Source organism: Cygnus olor, chromosome 1 (genome assembly GCF_009769625.2).
Source record: "Cygnus olor isolate bCygOlo1 chromosome 1, bCygOlo1.pri.v2, whole genome shotgun sequence".
Classification (NCBI taxonomy): Eukaryota; Metazoa; Chordata; class Aves; order Anseriformes; family Anatidae; genus Cygnus; species Cygnus olor.
Window position 1 is genome coordinate 57,938,081 of NC_049169.1, and position 20,231 is coordinate 57,958,311.

The following is a 20,231-nucleotide window of genomic DNA, read 5'->3' on the forward strand; positions in this document are numbered from 1 at the left end:
GCTGAGCCACACAGGACCAATTCTTACTGTCCTTCAGGATGTGAAAGTTTTTCCATGCATGCACTCAAAACTATAAACATATATAACAAACTGCCACTAGTTTTGATACAACCTGTTTGGGGTAACAGATCTAGAACAAAACACAGATGTGGACTTACAGAATGAAATCATATGTGTTGTTGCATTTTTTGTTTGTTTGTTTTTAGTTAGTTTGGTTAATATAGCTAATGGTGCTAAATAACTGCAATGATAATACTGTCTTGAACTGAGTCTAAGGAAAAGCTCACTAAGATCAGTAGGATCAAATCCTGAATTCAGATTCCATTAAGAACCTGAAGTCACATCTCATTCATTACAGATTATTTCTGTCACATTCTTAGTAGCATGAAACAGGGTAAAATGAATTTAATGTCTCACAGGTTCTCATAAAATGCAACTTAACAAGTGTGTGCTATTTGATTTTCACTACAATCTGCTGATTCCTTACTTTTTAAAATCAAAAAAGAACACCACAAAAAAACAAACCTGTCAAATTTTATTGTCTTTGAGGATGCTTTTCTGCCATTCTTAGCTTGGGAGTCATGAAAAAATATCATACTTTTAACACTTTCTTTCTTTGCAGAAGAAATATTTTTTCAAAAGAGACCCCTGGACAAAAAAAAGAGTAGGATCCCAACACGGAAAATTCTGTGATCTAAAACTTTATACTGCAAGGCATGTAATTTTATAGTGACGTCAAAATAAAGTAGTTAAAATGCCAGAGAATGTAAAAAGGGACATTAGACATTTAAGATGTGATTACAAATATGTTTTATAAACTTATGTGCTTGTATGTTATAAATATAGATATCTTTCTGAATTAAAATTCATTCTGCATTAATATCTTGTGACAAAGTAACATAGGAAGTATGGAGATGAAAACTAACATTGCTTTAGTCAAATTAAATAAAATAGAAATTGAATAAAAGTAAAATTAAAAGGTAAACTAAAAACTGCATTACAATTTTAAAAAGAAACAATTTGGTTATTTAAATGTATTTGAAGATATCTTTAATTACCTGTACTTAAAAAATCAAGATCTAAAGTTATTATAACTAGAAGAATGAGAAAAAACAGCTATTGTAAAAACAGCTAGATTTAGAATTGTTTCTTCTCAATAACTAAAGAGAAAGCAACATCAGGATTCATTTATTTATTTTTAATCTGATTGTTTAATTCTTAATTTAAAGATTTTATATGCGTGATTCAATATAGTAGCATTGAACAAGAGCACAATTCTTCCTGTATTTCAGCCTCACGGTGTTCGCTAGAGAAAAGCGAAACAGATGGGTTTACTCCTGAGCTAATACTAACAGCATATTTTAGAGGTCATCCAAACTTTATTCAGGGACACTCAAATTCTTCTGGATGTTTTAACTAATAGATAGCATTGCTTCCTTGTAAATAATGGGAAGTAACCGATATTCCAGCAAAAACATTCATAAAACTACTGGATGTGTCAGTGAGTTGACTCTTCAAACTACCTAATAACAAAAATATTACGAGGATGTGGCAGCATATATAGCAGGAAATTAGCACTCGGATACTTTTACATGCACTTTAAATTAATGAAAAGCTACTTACTTTCATCGTTAGAAACATTCCCCAGAGAGGTGTGACTGGAATAACGTTTGTTTTCACTTTCATTGAGACATCGTTCAATCCAACTCTCTGGAAAACAACAAAATTACTCTTTTTTTGTGTTTCCTTTGCATCGGAAATAAACTTCCAATACACAAAACTAAATAGAGCACTGGTTTTCAACAGATGGTCTTGTGTAGCATTTCTGTTTAAACATGTTCAGTCAGAGGTTCTTTAGCAGGAAAATCCTTTCTTGCTTTCAGACTCAGATGTTCCTCTTTTTTTTGTGTGTGTGTATTTTCTGTTTCTTTTCTTTTTTTCTTTTAAACAGAGGCTGAAATGCTTCCATGCACATAACAAAATTCTTTAGGATATCCGCTCTACTCCCATCACATGCCGCATTAAAAAAATAATTATTTCATGTGGGAAACTGAAATGCACAAACTACATTAACTTCTAAGTCTTAGTCTGGCAAAGACATATGTACCTGAGTATTTCCACTGCTTTTGCAAGGATGGTTCGCATGTGTAAAATCAATCATTCATGTGAATTTTTGTTACAGTAGAGCTCAAACTGTGCTTGCTGAAGCCCAGTCTGAGACTCTACCGAGATCTTTTCCAGGTTGGTACGAGCCCCAGGTACCGTTCCAGGAGCCATCAAACTACTTGAGTGCTTGTCATTGCTCAGTAAGTGCTCAACTGCTCCTTTCCTCCCTCTTTTCTCATTTCCTATTTATTACACACACACACACACACAGAGTCAGATGAGGCACAGTATTAAATTGATTCGACTCTGCCGTTCCTCTTCTGGAAGCTATAACACGCATCCCCTGATAGTTTTAGAGGATGCACCAGGCTCAATGGAATTTACTGTTACAGGTCTTCAGGGCAAAAGTCACACCTTCCTAGGTGTCGCCTTGGACAACATATGAAATATGAGTCCTTGGGTTTGCCTGGAATCCCTGGATAATGCTACGATAAACTGATCCCCCTCGTAAGATTATTGTTCAAGGGCAGACACACGGGCAGAGGTAGGCTTATATTCACAGGGCTCACTGTGGTCAAAGCAAGAAAAGGAAGGGATAGGTAGAAAGGCTGCAAGGTAACCCCACAACTTACAACAGGAAACAACCCCACAGAGCAAAGAAACACACAAGAAGTAAGGGGAAACATGCCTCACTGTCAGCAAACTGCTAGAGGCAGAGATACCTTCAAAGGGATAGAAATGGATGCAGACTGCTTTCCATAGGCATGTCAGGCTACCTGCACAGAGCAGGCAGGCCATGAGAAAGCCCACGGCAGCAGCAGGTGTGAAGAGACAGCAAAAGCACAATCTCTTGCAGAAGCTGTCTGTGCAGTTTATAGAAGGTAGCAGTGGGTACCACATCATTTCAGCAGTAGATACCAATAAATTAATACACGGACAGTCAAGGCTGAACATGTCATGTAAACAAAAATGCTTTTTGTACCCCCAGACAGTCGCACAAACGTGTGTATTCCCCTTTGCACACACTGTGCTGCCACACAAACAAAAAGGCATCGTGTCTGAGCAGGAATTCAGAAAGGGCCTGGTGAGAGCACTTGGGTGCGGTTTTCCAGGCCGGGCCTTCAGGCCCAAGTACAGCTGCTCTGTGTGTTCCTGGTGTCCAAGCTGCACAAGAGAGGCCATGGCAGCTCCAGGCCATTCCCTGCCCCTGTTTGTTGGTCCACATGCCCTCAGTGGGAGCACATCTTCCTCAGCTCGCCATCAAACCTCCCTGTGCCAACAGAGCCTCACGACCACACTGCCTCCTCCCCATAGCCTGGCCCTTTGAGGTGCGGCAGATATCCTGCACTTCCCTGATGATCAGACAGAATAACTCTGGTTGTCCATGGATTTGTCAGGATATTTCTTTTCCCATTGAATTCAACATGGCCTTGTATAAAAATCACTTTTGCTGACACTGCAACTTAAAACTTACCAGGAAAGCCTATGCTGTCTAACCTGCTCCTGCATAGCTATTAACCCCCAAGCCTGCTGGAAATCCAGCGCTGAGGTTTTCCCTCCTCACACTGCTCAGCTGCTTTGGCTGGGGTTGTACCACCCCCTTGTCCAAGGGCCAACACGACAACACAGCCGCTCCGTGCCAGATTTCCTTTACTGCCCTAAAAGCGAACTAATAGCATCTCTCCACCCCTGTTTTAGTACCATAAGCTAGAGGGCAGGATCTTGGATCTTCACACATCGCTATGAGGTGAAGAGAAACCTGCTGCAGAGAATAACACCAGAGAGCGGTGCAAGAAGCCTTGAGAAAGGTTACCCTACCTCCTCCTCCTCCTTTCAGCGCACAGCCATGGCCGTACATAATTCCCTTGGCTCTGAGCCCAGCTGCAGGGAGCACAAGCAAAGGCGGCTGCCATTAGCGCCAAGGAGAGACCGATGCCCAGCTCTGCCCTTTTTTTTCCTCCCGGCACCAAGAGCTGGGAAGCTGGGACTCATCCTCTTCCCTTGGCAGCAGGGAACTGGCAGCAGCCATCTTTAGTCACGTTCCCTGCCTAAGTAGTAGAAACAAAGTTTTTAGGCGTTGTTTACAGCGCTTTTCTGGTCACCATCCTTGTTCACATGCTGTCTCCGATAACTGCATATACACCCCTTTTCGTCGGTAAGGAAGGGAGTTTACACTGCAAGCTATAATGCCTCTGGAGTAGGGCACGGTTACAGTTTAATTATGTGCTGCAACTACTTTGGTCCTGAATCACCCCAGTTCAGCTCGCTGCAGCCTGAGTCTGGCTTTGTCTTTGTGGCCTTGCATTTAAATAGCTGATAGAAATTCTTCAGGCCTGAAAAGATACATGACCTGTCTGGCAGCAAAGAATGAAGAAAACTAACTCTTTTGAGTGAAAATGTCAGGGAGTTTATGGCAAATTTGTCAAATTATTTGGCAGATGACAAAATGTGACAACGCCAACTAGCTCTTTAAAGGCTGTATTCTCATAAACCAAGTGATGTAAGTATAAGTAAACAAGTATTCTAAGAAATTCCTTCATTAAATAAGTAGATATTTTTTACTGCTTGTATAAAAAGAAAAGTTTTTACAAAGCTTTTAACTCCCAATATTAATAAGAATGCCCTCAGACATTAAAAGAAAATATAACCGGTTTTGTTGAAATTGAAAATATTCCCTTCAGGAGCCCACAGATGCCAGATATGGTAGCACCTCACCTAAAAAAAAAAAAAAAGACTCAGAGCAAATAAAATATAAAGCCAACATTGTCTGATTTTTAGAAGTTCTTTCAGAGCTAATAACATTGCCACAGCATAATGAAGCCACTGGGTAGAGCCCCGTGCACACCAAGCACTCTTGTCGTCACCACTCAGGTGCACAACCTGACTGCAGAGTCAGAGCTACCCGTAGCATCTATAGACTGAGGTTTCATTACTTGCTGCTAAGGAATGGTTACATGGTATGGAAGTTTTTATACGATTAGAGCCCAAATTATCGCTTTTAGTCCCTCCAGCTTCTCATAGATAGGATTTCACATCGGGAACAGTCACAGAGTCATAGAGTAGGGTTCAGACAGTGATTAAGCAGAAGTGCATTATCAGACTTGGTAACAATGATGGGTCATTAAAACAACATGAAGAAAACCCAAATATCTTGTGGGTAGTGCCTGTGGAGCAGAAGAGAGCCCTGTGCCTCACAGGGCATATTTTCCCTCACCGTGCTTTCAGTGTATCACATCCTATGGCATTTCTCCTCCCTGCTCCCTGGGACTCCTTCCCACCCTGAGCCCCAGCATACTGTACCCTCAGTCATACCAGCACAATGGTTTGAGCCAGGATCAGCACTAGCTAAAAAACATCTGGGCAAAAGTAATTAATTAATTAATATACAGTAATAAAATGTAGTGTAGTCATACACTGACAACTCTGTACTGTTATGCTGTATGGAGACTATTACAATCTTATTAGCAAAGAATGCAAATTAGGTGTATTTAATGGCATTTTGAAGATAGACCTTTAAATACTATAACAACTATTTAATTTTGCAAGGATCAAAAGTGAATCATAATGAAGCACACAACTATGTCCCTCAGCCACTGAATGAAAATAAATTATATCTTTTGCAGGGTTCCAACATGAAGGAAAAGAGAAGATTATTCAAATTTTTCCAGTGTCAATTTTCTTACAAAATAGTTTGAGAATAATCATGACACAAACAAAAAAAATAAATTGCTCACAATGAGCTGGTAAAGAATGGATTTTTAAAAAAGCTTGTGGAACTATTTCTGGTCCTCCTTTGCCCTCTTCTCTTTTTGGTCCTAATCTTCCCAAGCCTGACAAATCCACTGAGCCTCAGGCATGAGAATATTTCCATTAAATGTGTCCACCAATACTTTTAACTACGAAAGTTTAAACTTGACCTGTTTTTAGGAGCTGGCAGAGCAAAAGCCTGCACGACATTTCCTCATCCCCACCGGTTACCAAGGCTCTTCTCTTCATCCTGACAAACATATTTGTATTTAGATGGTGCTTCAACACTGAACTGGAATGGAAGGCCTGGGGACGCCCCAGAATCGAAGCAAGCATGAGAGCTTCTCAAGGGCAGGAGCTTCCATGAACTATCAGGAAAGAGAAGCAAGAACTTCTTTTTTTTTTTTTTTAAATTAGATCTTCGACAAATTGGTTGGACAAATGATCTCCTTCAGAAAAAGGACTTTGTTCCTGGAAGACACCTCTGAAAGGCCTTCTCCCTACAGAGCTTCATTTGAGGGGAGAGAATACAGCAGTGAGGCCTGCATATTGACTGTTTAATGAGATAATTACTCCGTCTTGTTTGTATAATGATTATTGGCTTAAGATATCTGCAGCCCAGAGTAGAAAAAAAAGCCACAAGCATTATGTCTCCCATGTATGCCTGGCCATAGCAAGAGCAGCACGAAGGCCACCTGGGTGCTACGATGCAGTGGGGAAGAGGAGCTGGGCCTGGTGGCAGCCAGTGATGATTTCTGCAGCTGCTGTGCTGTACTGCCAGGAGAGCTGAGTGTTTCTGCAGCATGAGTGTCCCTCATGCTAATCACAGCCCCTCCTGGCCTTTGAGAGCCACCACGTCCTGCTCAGCCCCGAGCAGGATGGCAGAAGCAGCTGGAGGAGCTGTGTGGCGCAGCTGGGAGGTGAGCGCATGCCCTGCACCAAAGCCAATGGATGCAGCCTGGCAGGCGGGCGTGTGTGCATCTTGAAGGCAGGTTAAGAGATTTTATGGAGTAAATGAAACTCTGCAGTCATCAAATTTGAGCTGCATTTCACCTCACCTCTTAGCGCTACATAGCTACATGAATAGCTATTTTTTACTGAAATTGTACTAGATGAAAATACCTATGTTCTAGAAAGATAGACAAGGCTTCTGGTAATCACAGTTATCATAGTTTGCACAGTCACCAAGCACTTATTTCACCATGGCCCCAACAAGTTGCACAGGCATCCCTCTCATAAGCCTTCAGCTCTAGATCAGCTCCCATATTCCAGATATTAAAGCAGTTTGCCAACAAGCATGACAGTTTACTTTGTGCTCTGCACAGGGACCAGGATTTCTTCTACAAAAGTTCACTTGTCACTGAAAAAGAACTACCTTTGGAATAAGAAATAGAGATTTGCCAGGACCCAGACTACTACCCAAGCCATGTACCAACTTGGGTGGCACAGCTGTGAGTCAGACTCCTTATTTTTATTCATGGCTACTGCTGTCATTTTCCCCCCAGTTTCTTAAGGCAGATATGGGAAAAAAAAAAAGAAACTGTGAGCAAAGTTATACAAAAATATATGCAATGCAATCACAAAGGGACCACAAAGTTTTTGTGGATTTACAGGAGATCTTTTTGGGAAAATGAATACTCAGATGTGATGACAGAATTTTACAGCTCCTCTGACAGAGGAGAAACTCCTGTCATGCATACAGAGACTCAGCACCTCCCCGAGTTACTTGTTTGTTGCTCTCCGAGGGAAGAGTTACTCATCTCTTCCTGCAGCATCTCTTTGCCAAGCATCTTAGTACTGAGCTGGCCAGCAATGCTGCTTAGCTGCTCATCTGACATGGTAGGCCAAAGGGAAGGATTGCAAAGAGCAGATTTAGCAGGTGAAAGCTATACCTGAGATAGTTCAAGGGTCTGACTGAAGGTCATTGAACCTCCCATTTCTAGTGTGCAGTTAATGAGATGATATTCTGTCCTTTTTAGGAAAACCCCCACCACCCTGACAGCTTTTTCTATTGTCTGTCTCCAAATAAATGCTGAGGCCTGCATGATATGTCAAGGCTTTCTTCTGTAGAGGTTATCTTGCTGAATATGGTCTGAAACACACCACCACCCGACAAACCCTTCACTCTTGCTGTCTGTATTGCACCATTGCTGTGGACAGAAAACTTCCAACCTCTACAGCTGTTGAATTCAGTACCATCAGAACAGTCTGTCTGCTTTGACCAGCCCTCAGAGTGCTGCAAATCTAATCTCTAACCAGGTCTCTAAATACTATTGCTGTATGAATTATAGTAAAGCAGAAAAATGAACCAATACCTACATATTTTCTCTGATGCAAATGAAACCTACACCTAATAATTCTTTAGCGTCTTGGATCAATTGGTCATATCAACTTGGAAGACAAATCACGAGTTTAAAACAGTCTCTTGAAAGCAAAAGAGAGTAGCCCTTTTTGTCAGGGGTAATGATTAAGAGGTAAAACAGAAGTCTGACCTTCACAGGATTGAAAGCCCGCTCTAGTACCTGCTGCACATGACACCTGCTCTGACAAGAAGCAGGATTCATGCTCCGAATCTCCCTACAACTTACAGTGCAGCACTGCTGGTCATTCGTACGTCTGCCAGCCGAGAAATGTAACTGCTGGTGTGGTGTGAGGGGGGTGTGAGGGCAGCGTGTTCAAAGCGTTTAAAGAACCTGCTTGAAAGAAAGCAAAGAAAGATCACCTTTTCTCTGAAACCTCAGACCACTGTAAAACCAAGACCTGAGAAAGATCTCCTACGCTAGCCCCTGCACAATGTTATAAGCAACTGAACACCAGTAACATGACAGGGCTTGGCAGCCACTGGCTCCCATGGAGGGTGTTAAACTCACCAAAATCGGCTAAAATTAAGCAGAACAAGCTATTAAGGACAGCTAATCAAACACACTGGGATTTTCTAAGCTTTAGGCTTTAGTAGATGATGTAACCTCTCTCCTCTCCACTGGCAAATGAAAGGTTTGTAAGACCAAGAGGGCTGTCTTCCAAACACTGTTCCCGCTCATTTCTCCATCGCTTAGACACTGCTGTTCACAGAACAGCTCCTCTTTGACTGCCGAGGTAGACCTGCCACACAGAGCCTCGATTTTCTCCTCGGTGCCTCTTTTTTTGCTGTCGGCTGGCAGGGCATGTATCCTTCAGTCAGTGAGCACGAGCTGTCAGGAGCATCTTCAAACTCCACAGGAGTGGAGTCCTCAGTGTCCTCCTTGGTCCTACATAGCCATCTCCTGTCCTTCCAAGAGACCTGCTCCTCAGGGACGACAGTGACACATGGCCTTGGTGCAGATGGTAGAGCCGCTACCCTGACAAGCTGCCAGATACCTTGGCGTTTTGTTTGCTAATCTAACTTTATTTCGCTTCCAACAGGGCAAAATGTCGGGTGCTCTTGTTGCAGTCATTCCTTTTGTTCTCATTTCTTGGCATGCAGTTCTCTTGGAACTATTTCAGGGTTAATGGACATTGGTCCAGGGCACTTACTAGACGTTGGCAGGGATGGTTTAGTTCTTTTTCTTGGAGTCATGATTCTGATGAAGCATCGTGAGATATGCCATGATATCTTAAGAACGCAAAGAATGATTTTCTTGAATCTCTGGGAGCTCTTCTGTTTTGTTTTGCCTGGTGTATGCTTCTTGTTCTGATCTTCCCGCTAACCCATTTGGTAAGGTACATTAAAAAAATTGGCATTCTCTGTTTAAAGTGATAAACAGAAAGCACCACAGTTCATCTTTTAACCCATCTAGAAAACATGGATATGAAAACTGCAATTTATGAAACGTTGCTTTCTTCTTATGCTGTGTACTATGCAGAAGTTCAGCTAAATGTGATCCATTCATTTAAGTACTACATCAACAGGACATAATATTCCTCATTAAGAAGATGCATCCTTAACGTAGATCAAGACAGTTATGAATCCTAGAATATGAGATTTCTCCGCACATCGATACTGGATCAGGCAGGACTTCTGAAGAGCTACGTATTCCCTTCGTTGGGACCACATGTCATATTGCTACCAACTGAGTATGCATGTTAATTGGGAGTAGCCTTTTCTCTCTCCTGGTCAAACACGCATGCTGTCTATCATCATTCTTTGAAAAGTGATTTTCACCAGACCAGTAGTTAGCACTTGTTTTTTGCTTTGTCAGGGTCATTCCTCATTTAACAGGGAAGAGACCTCACCCAAACCAATTTCAGTCCAGTGACATTTCCTCACTTTCACTTGAGGTCATTTAAGCTAATGACACCAGTACCTGACCAGTTCAGCTTTTCCAGGGCACATAGTTCACATGGCCGTGCAACATATAGCAGATCTTATCATCAGTAGGATGATCACACATACTGTGAGCTTTCCAAGCACTGATTCTGTTTACAGCAAAGCATACTTCATGCTTCCTCAGCACGATGAGTTGTAGAGCTTCAGTCCTTCGAGGTCTGCTGCATGAAGCAATATCAATGCTATCGTTGTCTCCAATTTACCCACAATGTTTCCTTCCAAGAAAACCCAGACGTGCCTCTTGGCTGCTTCCAGTCCTATTCTCTTCCAAAAAGAAGTACAGGGCTTCTTGATGCCCTTTTTGCCCCAGATTTCACCGAGTTCTTATGCTATGCAATTAATGTGAGGCACATTAGAGAGCTCATCAGAGGAGGGCCGTCACTTCTGCGTAACTAACTCAATGTCCCTGATCCTCCTACCCTACAATGGGAGCTGGCCTCTGCTCGCTAGCTGTCTGGGTTAAGCATTCCCTGTTGCTACCATGGTCCCTCAGCTTACCAGCATGCATGAGAAGACATGGAGTCCTCAAACCCTTAGTTCAGCTCTGCTTCACCAGTGCAGGGGGTTGGTCATTTGGCTCAACAGGGGAACCTGGGACTCGGCAGGAAACGGGATCTGCATCAGGTACTCGAGAAATGCTTCCCTCTGCCACAGGGGCTGATGGACAAGCCAACGTGGCACAGAAGTGGTAGTACATCAGTAAGACAGGCCCACAAAGGTGACAAAACAACAAGACGTGAGACATGGGTGGGAGATACAGGAGTTATTGCCTGTGGGGCTCCAGGGTGTGAGAGAAGGGGGAAAAGGATGGTTGTTGGAGAGGAGGTGAAAAAGAAAAGGAAGCAAAAGAATGAATAGCAAAGAAAAGGACGTGGTCGAAAATAAAGGGAGGGAGGAAAGAAAGTAACTATAGAGAAGAGAGTTTTAGAAAATGGGGAGCAAAGAGGTCACACACCAAAGGAATAGGACTACAGTAAATATTTCTTATCAGAAATGGAGTCCAGTCGGGAAGATTAAAAGAGCAGGAGAAAAAGACAGACAGATACACATGTGCAGAGAAAACCCACAGCAGTAAGAAAGAGACAAGCACTTGACTGAAGAAGTGAGTAAATCAAGGGAAAGAGATACTATTTTCAGAAGTTGAGGGCACTTTTCCCTGCTTTATGCACATCTATTCCAAATCTAGCAGCCGCTCACTACTGCCAAAGGATGCAGCCATTACATTGCTCACAACCATTTTGTGAGTAGATACAGCTCTAACCAGGGAGAAACAAATAATGAGCACTGTTTCTTTCAGCTCTCAAAGTGCACCCAGAGAATATCTGCATGCCAAAATTAGCAGAGATGGGTACCTTACAGAACTAACCTGTGTATATAGAGCAAGCATTTGGGGCTATTAAGTTTGCAGCCCAGATAAGCTCAGAAAGTCTTCGCTCCGTCCCAAAGCGCCTAGACTTACAGTTAAACCTTGTATGAATTTAGCTCCTTTGACACTGTTTCTTCCCTCCCCTTAGAAAGTGCTACGAAACTAGACCAGCGCTTTTAAAACCAGGAGCCTGGCTTTTCTGAGAAGCCTCCAGTCTCCTCTGAACAATATGCAAAGCAAACTCAGGGAGGGAACATGAGAAAAAAGAGAAGTCTTCTTTCCTCCTCCTTTTTTTTTGCCTAAGACTCACCAAAACAAGAGTCTAGTATTGAATATTCAGCACTGAATACTAACTGCTCAATAGATGGTCTGTTTGCAGAGCTCAAAGTGGAAATGACCCAGCAAGGAGGAGAGGTGAACACACTGCTCCATCCATGTGATTAAAATGCTCTGCAAATGCAATCCTCCCCAGTTCTCCCCACCTCTTTTCAATGGAGGCCATTTGCTGCCCCTACCACAACTCATTTAAAAAAATGTTTGCATTAGAGGGGCCCCTGCACAAGTATTGTCCGTGTGGCTCTGCGCTTAGGAGAGGAATGTTAGCTCCAACGTTGGGAAACCTGCGCTAGGCGGCACATCCAACCAGCGGGACCTGCTACTGCCAACACTTGGAAGAAAGGGGAAGCAGAGGAACAGAGCAGCCTGCACGAGGGCGTCACTGTTCTCAGCCTGCATGAGGCACGGAGCAAATCTCACCTCGCTCCACAGTGGACCTTGGAGGTCTCTTTTCAGCACTCCTCCTCTGAGCCAGTGCCCATTGCCACCCCTGATGCTGAAGCCCAGAAGCAGCCACCTTTAATGGACACCAGATGCGTGTTGCAGACCTGACGTACTCTGTGCGGGAGCTCCTGCTTCGGCTCTCGTGTCATGCTTGCACCCTGTGGGGCAAAGCCCCTTTCTTTTAGCCACAGCGTGAGCCAATGGACCTGGGAAAAACCCACTGCATGAGCTGGCACATCTTGTCACGGGGCTGCACGCCACTGCTGTGCCCAGACTTACAGCAGAACTCCGTGTCCACATTTGTTTGCACCACTTTTTGATGGTGTCTGTTAGGCCACTGAAACTTGAGGAGCAGACAGGATTTTGTTTCCCCATGCTGCTTAGGTTCTGTATGGGGTAGAGAGACATTCTACTTTCCTCTGAGCATTGGAGATGGTAACAGCTAGAGCAGAGTACCTGCAAGCTATGCTACAAAAAGCTAACAACATTAAACATTCATTTGCTTAAACAGGACATCCTGACACGTGTTTAGGGTTAAATCACACAAGTCAGGTTGTTGAGGATCTTTTTTTCCTCTGAAGGTAAGATTGGGTCTACTTCCTCTGACCATCCAGGAATTTTATTCAACAAATGACCTGTTTCTGCAAGATCCTAGCATATCAGCAAAACACACAGCCTTTCTTGCCTGTCCTCTGACGCAGGGTAGCTTTTAGTCTTCTGCAACCGGTTGTGCCTTCGTTACAGGGTACTGGAAAACATCATGGTTTGTGGAAAGGATGTTCTGTGGAGCCTTTTGAAATAGGTTTGCATTGCTGTCACCATGGGGGACCAGAGTCCAGGACACAGGTGGTCTCCCCCAGCACTGGATGCCCAGCTCGTGAGACCCCCCTGGTGAAACAGGCTCCCTCTCCACACCGCCCTTCCTCAGCTGCTGCTGAGGTTGTTCCAGCTCCTCCGAAATAGTTCAGCAAGTAACAGCGTTGTAAGGAAAGCAAGCAAGCAACAACAACAATACACATTACTCCTTTATCATTGCATTTAGTGGTGTCCATATTTGCATTTGGCTTTTTCCACTGCTAAATCCCCTTGCCACTGCACTTTTTTTTTTTTTGTACTACTTTACAAGTTTAGCGCAAGCCAGAACTGAATTTACAGATCTATAGAAGAATGTGAAGCTCATACCTGTTACAGAGAAAATGGTAATTGCACTGTTTGGTTGACTTGGGGGTCTCATTTGCAAACGTACATGCAGGTAAGATGTTTTTATACAATGAGTTCAGTGTAACGCATCTACAAGTCTTGCCCCAAGTAGCCAAGCCAGTGAAAACAGCTGCACTGAAGAAAATAGGATGAAGGAAGCCTGACAGCATTACTCTAACCAGGAAAAGTTTAAGAAGAGAAGAAAACGAAGGTGAGCACAAGTAGTTTTATGTCTACTGCCTGTGTGCCTGGGGAAGCCAGCCTGCTGCTCTGAACTTAACGCCCCTCTCTCCCCGCGCTGCACGTTTCAGCGAATCGCTCTTTCGCAGGCTGCTCCAGCTATCCGAAATGTATTGTTTCCCATTACCATAATATTTGGGGTCCTGCACAAAAATGCTCAGGATAAGCCACTAATTAATTGCGAGCCTGTCACTCATAGCTGCAAGTTGACTGCTCGGTTGCTGTAACAAATTCAATTTAGAGAAATTAAGTTCACTTACCAATAAAAGGCAACAAAGTGCATAACTGCAGCTGAAGTGAAGGAAACGAGACGGTGCTGAGCCCTGCGTTTCAGTCTTGAGGCAATTTAAGCTGCAAACGAGCTTTTTCTTCATTACTGGGTGCAGCAAGAGCCAGGGCTCTATTTAACCCTCTCCACCTTTCTGATTTCAAGTTTATCAGACGGCCCAGGATATATAACCCAACCTGTTATTTATACACAGGGAATGAAAGCGGGGCTCTTGCAGCAAGCCTGTGCCACTCAGCCCCGCTTCTGACACCGGTTAGTATTTCACCTCTGATAAACCGCTCCTGGGGCTAGCCTCCTGGGAGAAAACAAGTGGGAATAAAGGCAGGACAGGGCTGCTGGTTACGCCTGGGAAATAGAGGCAATTAGGTTATTGCACACTCATGGCCGTAAGCAGGGATCATTACAGCTAACCCCGTGCACCTGCCCTTCCCGAGGCACACACTTCAACAGGTGCTTCCCTCCCTCGTGGGGAAGAAGTCGCGGGATTGGGAGCCATCTCCAACAGCAAACTGTTTTAAACACCCACAAAAATTCTCCTGCACATGTGCACAATTCTGTAGGAACTAACAGATGTGTGTAAACATCATTTTAATACAGAAACAACAACAAAAAATCACGGCGGAGGCCTCCACTGCCTTCATCGTCACCGTGTACTCTTCCTTCCTGCTCTTGCTATCTATGGGATCGCTCAGCCATCAAATATCCTTTATGCTATCCATCTCCCTAACCCGAGTGTTAGCAATGCAATCCCCTCGGCCGCTGAGCCGCTGGGCTCCAGCAGGGCCAGACCGTGCGGGGCATTCATTTTCAGACACAATGAAACAAACGGAAAATCCAGCACAGACGCAGGGAAACGGACAAGTGGGTGAACTCAGAAAATTCACAAACCTCGGGGCTGGCGGGATTGTGAGCTAATTATTTGGACTTTAATGTCCCATCAAGTATCCCCCAAAGGACTGACCTTATATTTGTGTTAGTTACATGACAGCCCGCCGCTGCTCTCGAGGCATTGTTACGGGGCACCAAGCCCTGGCTGTGTTTAAGGCCGCCTCTTCAAAAGTCTGCCCCTGAAGAGGCACTAATGTTTCACCACCCCGTGGATTTCAGTGCTCCCGCGATGTCATCTGTCTCGCTGGGGCGAAATCCTACGTACTGAAATGGTGTCCCAGGGGATGCCCCCCCTTCTGCCCGCTCCAACTCGCAAAACGCTCGCAAATCAAGCTTGAAAAACGCAGAGGTGCTTCCATTTGGAGACGTTGGGGATTTTAAGGCTATGTTAACCTCCTTCCTTGCCTGCACGCTCGCCGTCGGCACAAGAGCAGCCCAACAAGTGCCGGTGGGAGCACCGCGCTCCATCTCAGGGCGCTGCAGCGGCGACTTTCTGCGGGACAGCTGTGACTGCCAGCACGGGGGGCTCAGCACAAAGTGGGCTCCTTCCACCGCTCCCAGGAGTGCTCTGCGGACCCTTTGCTCGGTGGTGGCCGCAGGAGACGTGCGGCCGTGGCCGGCCACCGAGGCTGCGGGGCTCTTTACAGTCCCACAGGCAAAAGTCTGCCTGAATCTGGAGCCCCTTCTTTAATCAGGGTTTTACCCGTGTAAAATCTTGAGGACTGCAAACCCTAAACCGGGACTTAAATAAACAAAATAATTTCCTGCCGTTGTTTAGCTATTCTTATGTAAAATCCTGTTTTAGTTCTTTTCCCTTTCCATCCCTTTAAAGAGCTTTCCTTCGCCGCAGGTAAATAGCAGACGGCAGAGCAGTGAAAAGTCCCGCAATTCACCCTCCCCAAGTATTTTAGGATTAATTCAGTTGCAGACTAATAAATCATAAAACCATTATTTTCTCCGTGCCAAACTTAGGGCGAACTTCTTAGCTCATGAGAATTTTGGCCAACTTACAAACCTCTTTGTAAAAAAAACCCACAGATTTTACAAACTTCCAAAAAACCCCTTGTGAGGAAGGGACCTAAGGGATCTGATCCAGTGCTGGGACTTGCTGGGAGCCCCACGTCTGTCCCGCTGGGGACAGCAAGCTCTGCTGCCGAGGATCGGGCCCTGCCACGCAAACACCGGCTGCAGGAACGCCACAGCCAGCAGGCAACGAGACAGTTTTGTTGGCTTTTCTGTTCCCTTTCTTCCATGTGTGAAATCATATAAGGTACGTGGTCACATAAGGCGAATAGCCAGGTCCGATTGTATAAGGAACCAGTGGTGTCGCGTGTTCGTATTGCATCAAATTTAGGATTCGGAAGTATCCTAGGATCATCTTAACTGCTCAGCATATAAGAGCCTTTATAAACACAATTCTTGGAGCAGTAAAAATATATGTATTTTAATTTCCTGGAGCAAAAATAAATCACAGTTTTCTCGCCTATTAGCTAGGGAGAAAACGAAAACAATAGCAACTTCATCTGTTAGCAAACTGTGCTGCAGTAAGCGCAGCAAACAATTTGCAGCAGCGAAATCAACCGCTCGTTTGGATCAAAAATTATATCTGTAAAAAAAATCCGGACCTCGGCGTTCACTCCTGAGTGTTAGGCGGGTGCTCTCAAATGTCACCCCTGCTTTGGCTCGTAGCGTCCAGCGATTTATTGTCAATATCGGCGATTTCATTAATTACAGAGGGATATGAAAGCCATTAATTCTCCGCAGCCGGCGCTCGCCCGCCAGATGCTCTTTAAATGGCAAAGCTGATGGGAAAGGTCGCAGGATCGGACCCGGCCCCGAGCCGGGCGCGGAAAGGCTTCGTGCCGCCTTTATGGGGTTTTGGACGGGCTCCGAAACCCTAAATCGCGTCCCCAGGACCTGCGGCGCTCCCAGCCCGGCGGCGTTTCTGCCGTCAAAAGCGGGGGGCGAGGCGGCGGGTCCCGTCGAGGCCGCTCTCCGAGGAAGAGCCTCCTCTTCCTCGGGCCTTCCTCCTGCCCTCCGGCGGCGGGGCACGGCCTCGGGACCCCCGCGTGTCCCCCCCCCGTCCCCGTCCCGTCCCGTCCCCGTCCCCCGTCCCGTGTCACTAGGGGGGGCTGCGGCCGTGCACGGCGCGGGGCAGGAGAGGGGGGGGTCCCGGCTCGGCGCGGGGCGGGTGGGGGGCTCTGGGGCTGCAGCACCCCAAAAGCCCCCCCCAGCACCCCCAAAGCGCCCCCCGGTGCCCCGCAGCCGCTGCCGGGCCGGGCCGGGCCGGGGGAGCCGCGGGTGATGGCTTTGAGCCCGCTGGGGGGATGTGGGGGTCGGGGGGCGAGGCAAACCCGTTAAGGAGAAATTAAACCACGAGCGAACTTTTTTCCCCGACGAAGCCATGTTTCCCCGCACCGCCAAAGGCTCTTCTAACAAGCGAAACTCGGGAGAAAAGCTAATTGGATTAAGCCCCCTGAAAGGGGGGTGAAGGTGCCTGAATGAGACAACGGCGCAGCCCCACTTTTTGGCCATCTGCTCCGCACGGCCGAAGGGGTGGCGCATTAGCAGCGCCCTATAATCGCCCCTAAATCTCTGCCGGCACCGTGGGACGAGGGCTCTGCCCGCCGACGGGCGCATTGCGAGGGCAGCGCCGGGACTCCCGGAGCTGCTTCTGGAGCAGGGCCGGGAAAAAAAGAAAAAAAGAAAAAAAGAAAAAAAAAAAAGAAAAGAAAAAAAAAGGAGCTGTTTTGGGGCGGGCAGGGGCCTTTGGGGTCCCCGCGGGGACAGCCCCCGCCGGTGGCAGCGCCCCAAAACCGGGCCCCTCTCCCCGGCGTCCCGCAGGGGCAGCGAGCAGCCGCGCAGGGCAGCGCGGCGCGGGCAGCCTCCCCGCTTTTCGTCTCTTCCTTTTTTTATTAATTACTCTTCTTGCTTTCGACTCGCTAAATCATTTCGCAAAACGCCCTTTTGGGGCCGACGGTTGGGAAAGCCCGGGGAGGAGGGGAGCGGAGCGGAGCAGAGAGGGTCGTGCCCCGCCGACCCCCGGCGGCCCCGTTACAGCGGCTTGGGGCCGGCCCGGAGCTCGGGGGGCTGCGGGAGGGCTTTGGGGGGCTGTGGGGGGCTGCCGGGGGGCTGCCGTCGGGGGAACCCCGGCCCCGCTCTCCGGGCGCCCCCTCGGAGGCTGTGCCCGGGCAGGAGGGATGGATGGAGGGATGGAGGGAGGGGGAGAGGGAGGGAAGGAGGGCGGGAGGGGGCTGACAAAATAAACTCGGATCGCCAAGGTTGGTTTGGCGGCTGGCTCCGGGCCTGCTGGTGCCCCCGCTCCGGAGGGCTTGGGCCGGTGGGGAAGGGAGCAGCGGGCTCCGAGCGATGCGGAGGGGCTGGGGCCGGCCCGGGGCCGGCAGCCGCTGTGGGGTCGCCACGGGGCCGGGCCCGGCCCGGGGACAGGACCCCAGCACGGCCCGGCGGGAGGCAGAGGCGGCCGTCGGGGCTCGGCCCTCGGGGGAGCGGCTCCCCCCGTGTCCCCGTGTCCCCGTGTCCCCCCACCCCGGGCGGGACGAGGCGAGCCCGGAGCTGGGCTCCCCAGCAAAGCCCCGCTGCCCTCTGAGGGGCTCCGCTCGAGCCTAAGCGGGCGCCTAGAAGTGGAAGCGGGGAGGGATTAGTTTGCCGAAGGAAAAGAAGAAAAAGGGAATAAAAGGGGGGAGAGGGGGAAAGAAAGGAAAAAGCCCCTCTGCTGCGTCGCTTCTGGCCGGCTCAGCCCGCACCCTGCGGCCGCTGGCTCCCCGGCGCCACTGTCAAGTTGCGAAGTGCTCCCCGGCGGGCGAGGGGAGCGGAGGGGGGCACTTACCTGTGGAGTCCATATCGGGTTCCTCCAGCAACCCACAATGCATGCTCTTCCCATGGACGGGACGGGAGCCCCAAGGTCCCGGGGTGCGGAGAGCCCCAGCTCAGGGGTGCGCGGAGCCAGGCGAGGGGCAGGGAGCGGGGTGGGGAGGGAGGGCAGAGGCAGATCGTGGGGGGGGGGGGTGGGGGGGAGGAAAGCGGGAGAGGGGGACACTCCGTAATCCAGCAGGGCAAAGCCAGACCCGTCAAAATGTTTGCGGATGTTTCATGGGAAAAAGCATCATTTTATAGAAGCCCTGATGGGAGAAATGTCATTGATAGGCCAGCCAGCCTGATGAATGGCTGCTACTCAGATGGGGATGTGGCAAGGCTCAATGTGAAGCCCATTGTGATGCTGTTTTGAATAAGAAAAGCTTTCCTCCAAAAAGGGGGGCCTTAGATCTACGCAATCCCAACACTTCGACTTCCCTCTTCTATTAGAGCATTAGAAACGTTTTTCTTATTTAAAGTTCCAGCGGCCTTTCCACTCCTCCCTTCCCCCCCGGCCCCCACCCAACGCCTTTGGCTCATTACAGCCCCGGATCAAAATTGGCTTAGATCTTCAAACGGGCAGGAGGCGCGGGGCTGCGCTCCTTGGGGCCGCGGCCGTCCTCCTCCTCCTCCTCCTCCTTCCTCCTCCTCCTCCTCTTCCTCCTCCTCCTCCTCCTCCTCCTCCTTCCTCCTCCTCCTCCTGCGCGGGCACATGGCGTTAGAGCCGCACAGCTTCCCAAACGTCTTGCGACCGTAGTTTATCGGGAAAGGAGGAAAGAAATAAAAAAAAGGGGGCGACGTGTGTGGGTACGGAAGGAGCAGAGACGGGGGGGTGTGAGGGGAGAAGCTGCCAGCGCCCGGCGAGCGGTGCCGGTGCCTGGCCCCGGGGCTGGCGGCTTCGTGTCTTGGGGGAGCGGAGGGGACCCTAACAGACCCTAACAAACCCTAATAGACCCTAACAAACCCTAACGGATCCTAACAGACCCTAATAAACCCTAACGGACCCTAAAGGACCCTAACAGACCCTAACGGACCCTAACCCGAGGATGCCGGTTTTAGGGTCAGGGCGTCGCGGGGGGAGAGGGGGGCAGGAGCCAGGCTGGGAAAAGTTGCTTATTCTGCGTGCGGTTGTATGTGCTGGAAGTGGAAGTAAAAGTGCAAAGCTGGGGCTGCGATAAAAGTGGCTGGTTTAGGGAAGGAAAAGCTGTGATTAGAATATGAATAGGGCTCCAGGAGAGGAAGAGAAAGGGGGATTATAGCTGAATTACTTTGACCATGGACAGAGCCAACGTTTTCCACTCTTCTCCCCCCTCCCCTCCCAACACCCAGACTGCCCCCCCTCCGGGGGGAAAAAAAAAAAAAAAAGAAAAAAAAAACAAAAAAAAAAAACACAGCAAAACAAGCGGCGAGGCTGCCGAGCAGGAAGCCCGGCGGGT

At 47.7% G+C, this 20,231-nt stretch overlaps 1 protein-coding gene across 1 annotated transcript in view; it reads right to left on the reverse strand.

Moving 5' to 3' along the window:
• Positions 1-18,948, reverse strand: part of RFX4 (regulatory factor X4) — a 93,757-nt gene extending 74,809 nt beyond the window's left edge. The window contains exons 1-2 of the mRNA XM_040559862.1: positions 18,770-18,948; positions 1,624-1,710 (exon numbers count right to left, since the gene is read on the reverse strand). Coding sequence (XP_040415796.1) covers positions 1,624-1,710; positions 18,770-18,812 — 130 coding nt within the window. The 5' untranslated portion in view covers positions 18,813-18,948. The remainder of the gene's footprint in view (positions 1-1,623; positions 1,711-18,769) is intronic.
• Positions 18,949-20,231: the final 1,283 nt, after the last annotated feature.